The sequence below is a fragment of the Channa argus genome, chromosome 4 (genome assembly GCF_033026475.1).
Source record: "Channa argus isolate prfri chromosome 4, Channa argus male v1.0, whole genome shotgun sequence".
NCBI classification, from domain to species: domain Eukaryota; kingdom Metazoa; phylum Chordata; class Actinopteri; order Anabantiformes; family Channidae; genus Channa; species Channa argus.
The window spans coordinates 19,370,149-19,386,127 of NC_090200.1; the positions used below are offsets into that span (position 1 = coordinate 19,370,149).

General features: G+C 39.0%; 1 protein-coding gene across 1 annotated transcript; it reads right to left on the reverse strand.

Annotated features, from left to right (window-relative positions):
* Positions 1–269: 269 nt before the first annotated feature.
* slc1a2b (solute carrier family 1 member 2b) lies at positions 270–13,765 on the reverse strand. Its single transcript, XM_067501736.1, has 11 exons — positions 13,475–13,765; positions 10,664–10,803; positions 8,723–8,875; positions 8,359–8,609; positions 7,929–8,076; positions 7,132–7,258; positions 6,732–6,965; positions 6,433–6,627; positions 5,681–5,815; positions 5,301–5,547; positions 270–3,649 (listed from the first exon to the last, which is right to left on the reverse strand). The coding sequence occupies exons 1-11, from the start codon at positions 13,510–13,512 to the stop codon at positions 3,578–3,580; spliced, it is 1,740 nt and encodes a 579-aa protein (XP_067357837.1). The 5' UTR covers positions 13,513–13,765; the 3' UTR covers positions 270–3,577.
* Between the last annotated feature and the right edge of the window lie 2,214 nt (positions 13,766–15,979).

Here is a 15,979-nt window from a genome sequence, read left to right on the forward strand (position 1 = left end):
GACAAAATGGTTCAGATGAGTCACCTGAGGAATGTTGCTTTATACTCTGACATGCATTTGAATACATCTGATGTTTTTTTTGTATGTTTGTTGTTTTGTTTTTGTTTTTTTTCTTTCACTCAAATCAGCTATTAGGCTTTGTTTGATTCCTCGCTTATCCTACGTCCATGGGGGGATGATCTAACCTCTTCCTTTGTTTGTTTCTCTTCTCAGCAACCTTTGTCCCACTAATTTCCACAACAAGAACTCATGTTGCCACCCCCCACCCCTTTTGTCAAACCCAAAACTTCACCTTGCTCTTTCCCTCTTTCTCTTATTCATGCAAACAATGTTTGTTTCAAGATCCCCCTAATTTCTGGAATTCTGCTATGCCATTGAATAGAACAATTATATATTTATTTATGTACAATGAAATGAATGCACACTGCTTATATCTTCATGGAACAAACATTCAAAACGCTTACATTAGATTAAAAAAAAAATATTTATATATTGGTCTGTGACAGGTAAGTAACGACTAGTTAACAACTATTAGAGAATAAAAAACAAGCAAATTTATGACACAATTTCCTCTCTATACATTTTGTCTAATCTAATTTTACTCAGGACATAGATGATATTTTTCCTAGAAGATTACATTTAAATTGTCACAAGAACTACGTTTCTACATTTTCAAATTTCAAGCCCCCCAAAGAAAACAAAAGAGAACAAACAAGCAAAAAGAAAAAAATCAGTTACCTACAATATATACACAAAGTGCAAGGAGGCACTCCAAAATATCATGCTTTTAAGAAAGTGGTGCAAAACATAATTTTATTTTATTCATGCTTCTAAAACCGTGAGTTTGAACATAATAGTGGTCAAACACTCAATCCCCATGGGTGACACTATGGTCTGCATTGTCTCCTTACTGGAGAGGGTTTTTTTCTTTTTTCTTTCTTCATGAAGATCACAAGGTCAAAAGATCAGACTCAAAGGGCCTGACCTGGGTGTCAGTGCTGTGTCAGAGCTCTGCAGCTCACTGATTACAATTATACATGTAGTGACCTTCAATGTTTGAGTGATTATGTGTGTGTGTGAGAGAGCGTGTGTGCATCTTGTTTCTGTGTGCATGGTATTCTTCATTGTGACAGTGTATGTTTCAGAAACTAAAAGACGTAGTGCTGCACTAAATGTTTTGTTAAGTTCCCTAGTGTTACTTTAATTGGAATGTGTTGTTGGAGTTTGATCAAAGAGAACATCTTCAAGGCAAGGTTGTCATTGGGAACAAATGACAAGAAACAAGACAGGAGAGAAGGACACAGTACTGATAAGAAAAGCAAATCCACACCCACATCACAAGAATCTGACCTCTTGCTCACACAGAATAAAAAAGATTAACAGCTGGCAGTCCGGAGTCGTGTGTATGTTTGTAGACCATTTTCAAGTCATTTGGTTTCATGAGAGAAATATATTTTTAGTACCTGATAGTTGGCAACATTCTGGCATAATGCATGTCACTGTACAAGTCTATTGTTCTTTTCTAAGGTTTCCTAAATGTCTCATTGCCAATATGGGCACAGCTGCAGCATCTAGGGTTTGTAGAAACAGTCATGAGCTCTGGTGGAGAAGATACATATTATTTACCTTTTTAGATCTGGCTAAACACCAAACTGGTAAACCCCTCCATTATAGTGTTATCTGTCTGTGTTTGTGCAAGGCAAGAATCTGACAACCAAGTGCTGCATAACTTCCTCATCATTTTACATTTTTTGTGGTAGTAAAACTTGTGTACTGTGTCAGTTTTTAATAATAAGACAATAAGACAATAACTTTGTCTGTGCTTTTACATATGATACAGGTTGAAGATCATTCAACCCTGGAATGTGGTCTGAAGTATGTGTGTGCTTATTACATGTGCTGGCAAACGCTCCTCCCTGTCACATTATCATACTAAAAATCGTTGTCTTTTGACAAAGATCTTTTCAGTAAACTCATTAAATATTCTTTTCAAAGTCAAATCATTCCAAAATTGTATAATTGAGAGGTCATTTATTTTCTTGAGGTGAAGAGCTCTAGTAAACACTTACACTTACAATATTTTCTCTATAAAACACACAGAGGTCTGAGTATCATTTCCTCTCTCCTATTAGGAGTTCAAGTACCAGCCGTGCTAGGACCCCAAAAGTTTTCTATTTAGATTTGTACTACTAAGTTTTTTTTTTAACCTGGAACATGATCAGTATCAGCATGCAACAGGCATGATTGTGAAATGATTTTTGTTTTCATTGGCATATTTACTTTAATTTGTGCTCTTTCCTTTTGTTTGTGCTCTTTAGAATTTGGTGATACAATTATATTAATTGTCATCATAATTTCAGATTGTTTATTTCTCAAAACAAATTATGTAGGTGATTTCTAATTAAATATTATGTGTCACCACCCTATTGACATTTATATGATTTTTTTTTAAGTCGAAGCTTCATCAGATAAAGTGGTTATAAACCACCACTGAGCTAGCTGGTTATAGAAACATACAGTATATCAATGTAAGGAAAAAAACTGTGTTGCATCCTGGACGCAGTTACAAGGTCTCTGGGAATTGATTGATTTTCTGCTCGTTTGGTCCCTGTAATGGATGTGGTTAACTACAGCTCTCTCTCAGAGAGAGAGAGAGAGAACGAGAGAGGGAGAGAGAGAAAGCGAGTAACATACAAGATTTATATCTCAGTCAACAGGTGACACAAAGAAAAAAGTCCCTTTACATTAGAAGAAAAAAATAAAACAATATAAGGATAAAAATGGGCTTTGAGATATTGGATATTGTTGTGCTCTATGAATCCATGGTGACTGTGAGGTTATAAGGCTCAGTATAGTTTCCCTCTTTGTTATTGGTCTCCCTACTCTTTCATCAGTTTGCTGGAGCTTGGTGGGTAATATCGGGGAAATGCAAATGCAGTCAGAGGCACTTCATAGACTCTGACAGTTAAGTGAAGTGCTCAGATGAGCCACTGAGCTGAAAAGGCAGAGCAGTGGCCAAACATACATAATGGCACTGACAGGGGTCTAAAGCAAGGATGTTTAGTACAAACATTACATTGGTTGTGATGATCAACCAATCAAGTCTCACATATCTTCTGGCATTACAATAATGAATCACCTGCATAAAACTTGGAAGATAATCTGTGTGCGTGCATTCCAGTGCATTCCATGTTATACAGCCACTTCTCTCATTTTGCAATATAAAACCACACCGTATTGCTAATGATAGCTTATCTAACATTTTTTCTCTTCCTTCCCTCCCCAAGCCTTGAAGTATGTTGTGCAAGTATCTGCTACTGTATACAGGATATAATTGTGCTCTAACAGGTACAGTATACCTCAATTATCACTTCATAGTTAAGTGAATTAGTATTGTATATCAGACACATAGACAGTTACAAAACTTTTAAAGGGACTAAAAAAAAAAGAAAACTAAATTACATAAAGAAAAACAATTAGTAGTTCTGTTTGTGTGACTTTTTTGTCATTCGCTCATTTTTTATCACCAGATAAGAAAGCTTGTGGAGCCCAGGAGCAGGGGATCTCTGTGCTGCCATTATTCATGTTTCCATGGTTCCTCCTCAACAAGCGTGCACTCCGCAGCAGAGCCGTTAGTGGCTGAGGTTACCTGCAAGCAGTTAGCAATGGAGATCTAATCAATGGATCCAAGGCACAAGTAATATTGACAGAGTACATAAAAGAAATAAACACCACATGATTTTATGCCACTTACAGGTTTAAGCCAAAAACTCTAATTGATGGATGAGGCTTATAAGGCTTAAAACTTTCTATACTTCGATATATCCTGTTATATAAAAATCTATGTTGAGGTAATCATTTTAAATAATACACAACTGGAAAAAATGTTATTACTGTAAAGCCCGAATACCCTTTGGAACATATAGCTTTTATTAACTTGAATGTTGTAGCACTGTTACTTTGGTGATTAAAACACAGTCTCTTAGGTACTATAGATGAAGAAATATAAACTATAGATGAAAACTGGAATGTCTGGACAACCACTGGTGATGATGCTTATGAGAGTCCAGTTTCTGACATTGGGACAGACCACACACTTTTGATGACCAATAATAAATAATAAATATTAAACAAATAAATTACAAATGCAAAATAGACAGTAAATAGAAAACAAAGTACAAATTCTACAGAATGAATGCATGGCCATGTTCTAGCTGTTTTGCAAGCACTTCTAAAACCCCATTTTTAAAGTGGTTTGTTTCTTTGAAAATGGGTTTGGAAATGTAAGTCACTCTTTTTACAGGCAAGCAGAAAAGAAAACAGAAAAAAATTAGTCATGGATACTGGAAATAGCAGCTTTTTTGACAAATGTATATGTAAATTTCGATTAATGAATGGAGATTTAGTGCGGAAGACAGCCTATAACTTTTTACTATACCGATTGGCAGTGTGTCAGGTTGTCAGTGTTGCTAGGCAACACCTTTCATCCTTTAATAAATGAAAAGGCTCATCAGTAGACCTTTTTCACCAGGGTGTGTGTGTATCAGGGAACTGTTCAGCACTCTGAACTACATTCTATTATTTTAAATGCCTGGGATACATTCAAAACAAGATTTAAAGTGCATGTGCATGCGCATTTCGGAAACTTAATTTTCACAGCACGTCTCTCACAATGGGCAGAAAGAGATGAATGTTTCCGTGACAGCATGGTAAATATTCTATGTGTAGTTGTAACACTCTCTCTGTCTGCATTTAAAACAAAGCAGACACTTTTTAAAATTCTGAGCAGAATGATCCACACTGTGTACGCTTATAAGGAGCTTATTACAGAGAAAGGGAAGCATTAAGTGTTTTTTGGAGGCTGGATGTTGTGTCAACTTTTGATAGACGGGAAGGATGTTAAATAATTCCTTAGGCACATAATAAGGATTATATAGTGCTGCTGAGTCAGAGCCAATGCCCACCATATTTCGGTCATTAGGTGAACTATAGAGTAAGTGCACATTCCTTATTTTTATGCAGAAACTTTTCTCATCTTTTGAGAAAAATGTTCAAAGATTCAGACATTGAATTAACACAAAAGCTGCCACTCCAAAAGAATGAAATACATACACACATACATACGTTCATGTGGCTGTTGTTTGCTTGCGTCACTTCTGTGTAAAACAACAGTGGATGTATTTACATTATTAAATACAAAGATGCAATGACTTATAAACAAAGTTGGGCAAAGGTGCACGATGGGCATGCAACAAAGAGTGTTATATGCTGCTCTCTATGTCTGCAAGCGTTAATTGTACCTTGCATTCATCTACTACGACAGAACTGTTAGCAGTAGCGGTAGCGGTTAAGACGCACTGGTTGGAATTGTTTTCGTGGTGGTTCTTCATGTCATCGTAATAAGACTGGGTCTTCGTCATCATTTCAATGTCGTCAGATTTAACCACGTGGGCATCCAGCTCATCAAGCTCTGCCTTGGACATGTGGTACACGATGCCTGCACCGTAGGAGTCTCCCACCACATTCACTGAGGTCCTGAAGCGATCCCTGAGGAGATAATGAATGGACTTATATGTTAACCAATAAGGAAAATACTTAGAGGGGTTTGCAGATACACAACAAAAGACTTGGAAGCAAAGAAAATTATCAGTGTGCAAGTGCAATATATATTCTCACTCACAGCAGCCAGTCCACAGCAACCAGCAGACTGATATCTTGGGTTGGCAGGCCTACAGCCGTCAGGATCAACAGCATCGTCACCAGGCCTGCACTGGGAATACTGGCTGCTCCAACACTGGCTAGGGTGGCTGTCAGACTGAATGAAGAATGAAGCAGCACTTGAGCATATTCTCTACACCAACTACACTGACCTTCATCATCCAGAACATTGCCAAAAATCTTCAGACACCAAAAATCATTGGATTTCTACAGATAGCTACGAGCTACAGATGAAGGCATTTATTTGTTATGGTGCTGGTGTAAACAGCAGGAGCTGGAGAGCACCACAGTGGGTCCTCCACCACACATGAAAAAAAGGTTTGAAATTGAAAGACAGGATGTTTAATTCATGGTTTTATGGGCTGATAAATTTCAGGATGAAGGTAATCTATCCTTGAATCCCTCTAATAAAAAGTATTAAGGGAAGTTGGATACAGGCAATCAAGAAGCAGCTGGTGGTTTGTATGTATCTTCCTGCTTAGCTCCATGGCTCCATTTTGCCCTCTTTAAACAATGTGAATTTCACTTTATACTGTTAGGACTTTGCTTTTGTTGAGCCCCACTCTGAGTTTCCTGTTCAGTAACTTGTGCAATGACACTTACATATTTTGAGTCATAATCTTAGTCAAAGATCTAACACAGTGTTCTTGACAGTGTAATTGTTATCTGTTAAGACCTGAAGTATTTTAAGTATAAATGATAACGTTTCCTGACCTGACAGTGACAATCTGACCCGGGTCAAGGTGGATACCATTCATTTGGGCAATGAAGATGGCTGCAACGGCCTCATACAGGGCGGTTCCATCCATGTTGATAGTGGCACCAACTGGGAGCACGAAACGAGTGACTCTTTTGTCAATACCCAAGTTCTCCTCCAGACAACGGAAGGTGACAGGCAGCGTACCAGCACTTGAGAGAAAAGCAGAGCAGTAAAGAGTTTTTGATAGAATTTGTATGCTTTGAAAAAATATTAAGAAGCCCCCATCCATTCATCCTTCTGTTGTGGGTCTGACCTGGAGGCTGTTCCCAGAGCTGTGATCCAGGCTTGAAAGATGCCCAAGAAGAAGGTGAAAGGGTTTTTCCTGACGATTACAAAGTAGATACTGGGCAGGAAGATCGCTCCGTGGATGATCAGGCCAATAATCACAGTAATCATGTACATGCCCAGCTGCCGTGCCACTACTTCCAGGTCTTTGATGGAGATGATCTTACCACAAATCAGGCAAGCAATACCAAATGGAGAGTACCTAAAAAGAAATGTTATGAACGTAATCTTTTAAATTCTATAGATGATATAATCCCTTTAACTGGCGTGATGACTTGAGAAATAACTTGGCATGAACAGTTATTTCTTACTCAAAATGGCTTAATGAGTTTCACAATGAGTCAATGGGATTCTTAAGTGATACAGACCACATGATCATGATGACAAGTTTCATCACAATCTCATTGAGGATGTTGAAGAAGTCAATCATGAGTTTGGCCTTCTCTCCCATCTTGCCCATGCAGATGCCAAATGCAATGAAGAAACCAATCAGACCTGTGACAGACAATCACAAAGGTCTCATATGTTGAACACCTGTGTGAAACGACTATGGCATGAGGGAATTCTAAATACAGATGAGAAGTTTAAACATTTACAGTCACAAAACCTTAGCTTTGCACAGATTTTTGTTGGATTCTGTAAACATTACACTGAAAATATTGCTTTTTTTGTGACCGCTTAAGCTGTCATCATTGTCCCCACCCTTTTAAAAAACCAAATGAACTGTTTATTGAAAAAGCGCTGTGTAGGGAGACAAGCATCTTTTGAAATCGCACCCTTTTGGCAACAGTCAACAAAATGGTGGATACTGATGCTTTCAATGGAACTAAACAGTTGCTTTATGAATTCTCATGAAATTTCATAGTGAGAATGAGTCTCTGACATGTACAATAGTACAATATTCCTGAACTTTACATTTAACTAAATCCTTGTCAAACAAATTGCATTGGCATAAGCATCAGTTACACCTTGAGTTATGTGGGCCTATGTGCAAATGTGGGCTTGCTACAACTCTAAACCAACATGGCAAGTCTGCTACAAACTGAACCTATGTAGTATCGGCTTTTTAGCATTGGCATTGTAAGCATGCTAACATTCTGATTTAACCGTTTAGATAAATAAAAACTGCTTGTTTTTTCTCTCAGCTGGAACTGATGTCACATACCCAGAACATTCATGCCACTTTTGAACTGCAAGGATTTTTTGATGATGTACTGAGGCTCCTTGGTAATGTTAGCCATCAGCCCTTCCATAGTAGTGGCATTGACATCCTCCTCAACAGCCACCTCCACCTTCTTTGTCACAGTCTGGATCTGAAGTTACGAAGGAAAACATGTTAAATCCAATGATTCTGAGAGAGTTATGAAATCTTTAGTCCATAAAATCCTGTGCTAAGCAATAGTTTACAGACACGCTTGTACAACCCTGCAAGTTTCACATGCACATTTCTTTTAAGTGATGACAGAGTTTTCCCATTTAATTTGAGATTTCTGAGACAGACTTTCGGACACCTTCGTCTCTTCATTTACAACCTGCTCTGAAAATCAACTCCAGAATTAAGACGTGAGTGTCATCTTCTTAATTTTCCTTCTTACCTGTTCAAAACACGCCTGCACCAGGTTCTCGGGAAACAGGTTTCTGATTAAATCAAAGAAAGCATCCAAGCTGGACACATCATCGTTCTTCTCTCCCTCGCCCAGATTCTCCTTCAGTTTGGGGTTGCCAGGGTGGATGAGTAACACTAGGATTACTCCAAGGACAGCAGCAATAACAGTGGTGGTCATGTAGTAGACCATAGCCCTGGTGCCTAGGCGACCACTAGATTTGGCATCCAAACCAGCCAGACCTGCAGCCAAAACCAGCAAGATTGTGTTTACGACTTGATCTTAATCAAAGGAAATATTGACTCAATGCTGGGGGCCATGAATGCTGTATGCGTGATAAATGATTGCACTGCACCTGTGATTAAACTGGAAATGATAAGTGGCAAGATCAACATCTTCAGCATCCTCATTAGGATATCTCCAGGAAAAGCAATCACCATGACAACATCTGGGTGGATTGGGGAAGCAACACGAAGCAACATCCCTGCTACAGCTCCCAAGATCACACCTAAAGTGCAAAGAGTGGGGTTAGTGAGTATTCACTTTGAGGGGTATTCTGTGCTACTGGGAAGATCTGAGATTGAATCTCTAAAGTAACAAATAAGAATCTTTTCTTTTTACATTATGCCTTATAAATGATAACTACCTTATCAATTTACTTATTTGGATTTGTACAAGAGGCCATCAGCTACCTGCTTATCGAGGACAGTGGGTTAAGAAGATAAAACGGAAACCTGCTAAGAGAGAGTAAAGCTCATGGAGGATTAAGATCCGATCTCTTTGAAGCAGTGGGGAGGAGGCAGCATGTCAGATTCCCTGGTGAAGTATCTATAATCTCTGAAAGCCCTAAATGTTTTTGAGCATTTATTTTCCATTTTATGGCAGAGAAAGTTAAAATGTTATCATTCAGCAAAGGGAGAAAAGAGATATGGTTGTCTTTATTTTAAAGCTCATTATGTGTCGCACTAAGATATTTGATAGGTGTGTGGTGACCCTGCCTAACCTTCCTTCCATTCATTCTCCAGAAGCCTAAAACGACCTCTCAACGACCTCTAAACAAAGCCTTTGTTTGCCCTTGATATGTATCCCTTCCCATCTAACTTTTTTTTAGTCACACTGCGTTTATGCTCCAGAAGTAAAGATGACCTCTAACCCCCTGCAGCGCTGCCTAATAGTTGGCCTGTGTGTGTGCCAGATTAAGGCCAGACAAAACTCCAGCACCCACATCCCTCTGAGTGCTACACTTCCTCTGCTACCAGACCAATGCCAAAGATCACAAAGCTCAAGACGCTGTTTAATAACACACACTGGAATCAAAAGCCCTCCAGCTTTCTTTCTTTAAAAAAGAAAGAAATAAAGAAAATTGTAAGCTGTCCTCTGTGCCCCAATATATCTTCCAGTCTAGCAGCATCCTGTGGATCCTGCACACCCAATGAATTTGGATGGCACTTTATTTCCTGTGCCTTCTCTTTGGCTCATTTTCAAGTTCCCATTCTGGCTCTTATCTGCCAAGTGACAGATGATCAATGATCATGCTGGCTCACTTTCTTTCCAAGAGTCCTCAAAATAGGGTGGGATGTACACATTACACATACTCACGCAAACACACAGACAATGCAATCCATACAGAGACAGACAGGAACAGGAACTGTATACAATTTCATATATATCAATATCTATCTATCTATTTCACTCTCTCTTTCTTTCTATCTATCTATCTATCTATCTATCTATCTATCTATCTATCTATCTATCTATCTATCTATCTATCTATCTATCTATCTATCTATCTATCTATCTATCTATCTATCTATCTATCTATCTATCTATCTATCTATCTAGATATATATCGATAGATAGATAGATACTGTACTCCTGGGAGGGACTGGCTAGTCAAACACAGCATGTAAATAGTGTGTGCTGGCTAAACACCTATCTGATTTAAAAGCTACAAGCAGGAACTCAGTACTCCATGCCCTTTCCTCTTTTCATTAAATCTCCCCCTGTGGTGAAGTGAGCCACTGCTATAATCATATTATTTTTTATGCACTCCCAGAAGCTGTTTGGGTGTCCAGTGCTGCAGAGAGCTTTTGATAACAACAGGTGGTACAGAGCTGGGGAAGGTCAGGACACCCAGTCATCTTACTGTCTGCTTCACTGAGCAAGCAGATGGCTTCCACTCCTCATGTTACAAGCAAGCTGCATAATTTAGGTCTGAATTAAGAACACCGGGTTCAGTGGTGATCTTTGGTTTTTAAGGGAAAATGAAAAAGATACTTTAAGTAAGTTATCTTACCAAGGACAGTGAGTGTGAGCAGAAGGTTCTTGAACATCTTGGAGCAGAGTTTGGCACATTTGGACTGAGGCCTGGCCTCAATGGGTTCCAGGTGACTCTCATGCATCCTCACCTCCACTTGTTTAGGCATACTGTTGGCGCTGTGACAGAGAAAAAGAAAAAATGAATGAGCTTTTCACTAAATACAAAACCATAAATACAAACTTCTTCAAAATGCACAGTTTGCAATTATTACTGATCAGAACATGTAGTCACATAATTATGTTCGATGTTAAAGCCACAATACAGAAATCTGACATTTTAAAACCATGATATATTATGTAACACTGAATAATAAAAACTGTTAAGTGTTCAAGTGCACTGCCAAGCTGTCAATCACTGTTCATGGTTACTGTAGCATCCAACAGATGGAAGCTGACTGCAAGCTGCTGCTGGTGAAATTGCTTTTGGAGTGAGTAAGTTTACTAAGAAGGGATGCTGTTTATTTATTAACATTTTATTACAGATTTATATAAAGAACTTATTCTGTTCTCTTGCTTTGGTTTTGGATGAATTTAGAGCCATGCCTACATACAGTCAGTTTAATACAATAACTTTCAGGAGAGTTTTTATTGTGTATTAACAAATTAAACCGGTGAAAAACATTATAAAGCAGCATTCTGCAATAAATACTGTTAGACACAGTCACACACAGACAATAAAGCAGAAAAAGAATTTCAAACTCATCACAACTTAGCAAACATTACAATTCACAAATCTGAATTAGGTAATGTGTAGGTTTTTGATTAATTATTAAATGGTTCCCACTATAGACAAACACTGACAATACAAATTCAAGTGAATTATGGAGGAAGAGCAAACATACAGTATATGTTTGATAAAACTAATATATGCACTCCTATACAACCTCTCATGTCATATTGAAATCACAGTAGATCTGTAACATCAGTAACAAAAAACACAAAATACAAATGTGGAGGGCAGGGGGCCCAGTCATAAAGCTTACTTAATTGACTGAAAAGTGATTTCCCATTGCAAGCAGCAGAGAGCAGTCTCCTGTAGCACCATCAAACTGTGAATATGTTTGTTATGTAGTTGTCAGCGAGAGGGGAGCCAGCTGTGCCTGTTACAAGCCAGGTAAGCAGGTGTTCACAAACTCTTGTCAAAGACAGAAAATGGGGGGAAGGAGCTACTATAGCTGCATTTTCATTGTCAGCTCAGTAAGTTGCAGGAAAATTTATAAAATGTCTTGCTTGTCTACGTAAAAGTTGAACTCTCTCTATTTCTATTCACCCCCATAAACCATGAAAATGTCGGCTGTGACAGATTCCAAAGAAAAGAAAAGAAGAAATAATGTGACTCTGACCTGTCACCTCACCCCTGGGGTTTATGGCCTAAAACTTACTAACAGAAGCCTCAATGGCGAAGATTTCTTTATTTTGTCCTCATACCCTCCCCACATCATTTTCTATGAAGTCAGACCACTTTACAGATATTAATCACGTTGGCTGTCAAGTTTTTGTTTTGTTTTGTTTCTTTTCTGTTTAACTTCATCAAAAGAAAAACAGGGAGCTTAAATCAATATAGCTCATTTGAACACCTTACTCACAACCAAACGCTCTTTACTATGTTATTTTCGTTGTGTTAGTAGCCTCTAACAATTCCACGAGCACACACACACATCAGCACATAAACTTGCACTTTCACACACACCTCCCCCAGCTTTGTATATAACTGCACTGAAAGGAACATAGGAAAACCACCTGGTCAGCTTCCAGGCACACAGATGGACCAGTTCTATGTTCAGTAACCACTATCACACTCTACCTTGCCGTCATTTCTCATATATAAGCTGGATGAATTAGTAAAATTACCAAAAATAAAATGCAGAGAAATTCCATTCCATAAGAATAATGAGTGCTGTTAATTGAATTTTGCTCCTTCGCACTGCCTTTTTATTTTTAGCACTAGGACAAAAAGAGAGGAAGCAGATTGGACGTCATGAAGGATGGATATTATTCTGACATGATCCTCTCATTAGCACTTCTCTTACCAAGCGAAAGACAGATGAGTGGGCTTGTGCAACCATGTGATCTATGAAAATACTAATGTACTGAAGCAGAGAGCCGTCCTTTCTGACATTTCAGTAAATAAATGCCTTTTTATGTTTCCAAATCATTTTACTAGATGACAAATCATCAATTCTGTGATCACGTTTAACTTCTATTACCATAGGATGGGCTTAGTATTAAATCTTTCTGCCCCTAAAAAATCTATAGAATATTTAAATTTTCAATTTTGCAATGCAATGACTTGGAAATTAATCTGATCTCCTTCTTTTCCATACTATATAAGTGTTAAACAGATAAATGTAATTTTCCAATTTGAAAAAAAAAGGCCATAATTTAGAATGACATTCACATAGAGACACACATAGATCCACATGCTTACACAGTTTCTTGTTCTCATTTACTAATGGGATAATCTTATAAACCAGTTAATCTTGGCTGAGCGCTCAGTCAGATTAATACCTTTACAGGACCACAAAGCTACAAAGACTGAATGAACGTCTTAATTAAACTACTCCTGATGTTAATCCAGGTGACATGCAATGAACGAACAATGTTAAAACTCTTCAAAAATAAAATCCTTAATTGACTAATAGAATAGAGAAATTAAAAAAGTTACCATACAATTTCTACTGAAGTAAAAATCAATTGCACAACTCTTAGTGAATCATTAGTTGAGTGAGGTAAATGAAGAGAAATAAGAAAAACAAGTAAAAACTCTAAAGAGGAGCATTGCACTTACTTCATTTCTGGTGGAGTTGAGGTAAGTGCTATATACATTGACCAGGACCAACTCCGCAGCCTTTGGTATTTAAGAGGGAATCGGCACTAGAAACCTTTTGCAGAATCACAACAGCTCCATCCAAATATGTAGCCAGATGTCAGTAGATAAGGATCCAGGTGCAGTCAGTGCCTGAAATCACCAGAGCTCTGCTGACAGCTTGCAGCTCTCAGCTGTCCACCAGCTTGTCAAAAGCATCCAGAGAGGAGCGAGTCAACCCAGTCCAGAAACCAGACCCAGTCACAGTCACTGCAACCTGAATTGCCCCATCCTGATGTCTGCAACCCCCTCTCCACCCCCCACCCCCTGACTCCACCACCACCCATAACCAATTACATACCAAGATAACCACACACAGGGCACATGTATACACACACACTTACAAACCTAGAAAAAATTATAATTAAAAAGAAAAAGTGAAGGGAGGAGTCAGAGCTTAACAGTGAAAGCCCTTGAGGACCCTCCAGTCCCAGAGAGCATGTTCCCAGACCCTTCCATTTACAAGGGGTAGTGAGGGAAAGGCCATAATGCTGGAGATGAGCACGATGATGTCTGCTAATGGTACAATGTGGACAGAAGTTTGTAACTAGGAACTAGTCCTTTTGTTGATCCAAGAATATATTACTAAGAAGTGACAGATAGAATCCTTAACATTGACAATATTAACAAATTGGGGACAGGAATTTAATGTTTACTACTCTCTGTGGTAATACTGCAGCATTTTATGTCATTCTAGAGCTACAGTAGCCCAAAGAAAATACAATACTTTATGACATGTAAATGTAATTACAGTAGATCTCTGTAACTGTCTGTTATGCGAGACTGCAAAGTCATTAGTATCAATGATGTGTATTTATATAATACATCACAGATATTGTACAAATCGAGTATATAACATTTGCACAAAACATATTTTTTAAAACAGAAGACACAAAATGCATAAAGAATTCTGGCAAAGCAACATCTGCATATTCTAGTTGCACCGATTCTAAGATAGATTCACGTATACCCACTATTCACTACAATTCCTATGCACAGATGACCAATGTGATTCATGTAAGGATTGTGTCATGCTGATTTCCCTCTAGTCTCCCAGCAGCATGGGACTTCACATCGTATTGAGCAGTATCACATTATTCTAATTAGGGAAATGTGTTGGAAAGCAATTTCCTCCTCAAACAAATGACCAATGCACAACAAAGCGAGAGGAATGCCATTCCTGTCTGCAAAGGTTGTGTCATGAGAAATCACTCATCCTAAATCCCTTGACATGTCATATTCATTCAAAGGGTTCTATCGAGGAGAAGGAAGGATTTTGGAGATGAGAGTGAGGGGCTAGGACAGAGACGAAGGGGTTACATCGTGGAAGAAGAGGGACACTAGGGGAGAAGGGTAGTGGGGTCACACCAGCACCTCTCAGCCAAAAGAGGGGCCTGTAAGGGGAAGCCTGAGGCAGCCATCCCTTCTCTTGGCTAGTACCATGTGAAGCTCTCTGCTTCCTCTCTCTTCCTTCTGAGGGGCTTTGTTTCACATGCAAACAGTGGCAGTGGCCCCAACTCGCTTGGCCAAATGCTGCATCCAAACTGGCTTGGGCGAGAAAAAAAAAGGAGGGGGTTCAATTGGGAGGGGGTGCAAGAGTATAGCGACAGGGGGAGGGCAGCTGGGATGTCCAGAATGCCATGTCTTTTCAGGCTACTGATGTCATGCCTGTGCCCACCGTGGGAGAGCAGCGGAGGGACCAAGGCTCCCCTTTCACTTTCCCCCCTTCCACAGTCTCTTTTTCCAAGATGAATGAATCTTTCAGAAGCGGCAGCCCATTGTGTCCCATAATCGACGGCGATTATCCTGATTTTATGCTGCCTTCCCAGTGCGAGGAGGTTCCCTGAGTGCTGGCATTGAGGTCCACTGCGATGCAGCAAGGAACACGAGGGGTTGTCCTAGCAACACTCTGTGGTTTAGAGAGAAGGGGATGAAGGGGAAAGAGGAAGCTCACGGCCACACACACTCCCAGAACACAAACACATAGCCTGAACACACCATATCAAGACGGGGGACAGCTTAAAAGAATGGCAAACAAACAGAAAACCCACACCAAGGATCAAAGAAATGTTCATTTCATAAACCAAAAAGTATTTTAAAAACTATTTAAATGCTTTTGAAAACTCTTAAAACTTGCTATCTGTGGTGTATAATTAATGACCTGGTGTCATGTACTTTGATATTCAGTGCCAGTATCCATCCCTCAACATGTGCTTATATGATAATTAACATATTTTCATTAGAGATTAGTTCTTTGGTTATACTTCTCTAACTCATGTTACCAAGATTCATGCAATGGCACAGAGGGAGATGTAAATGAGAATACCAGTTTCCCACTGGTCTTTCGAGGGGCCCAATGCTCGTTCTCATGACTGGAGCATCACAATATACTGTGAGGTAAAGACAACTGGAGCTGGGCCAAGCTCC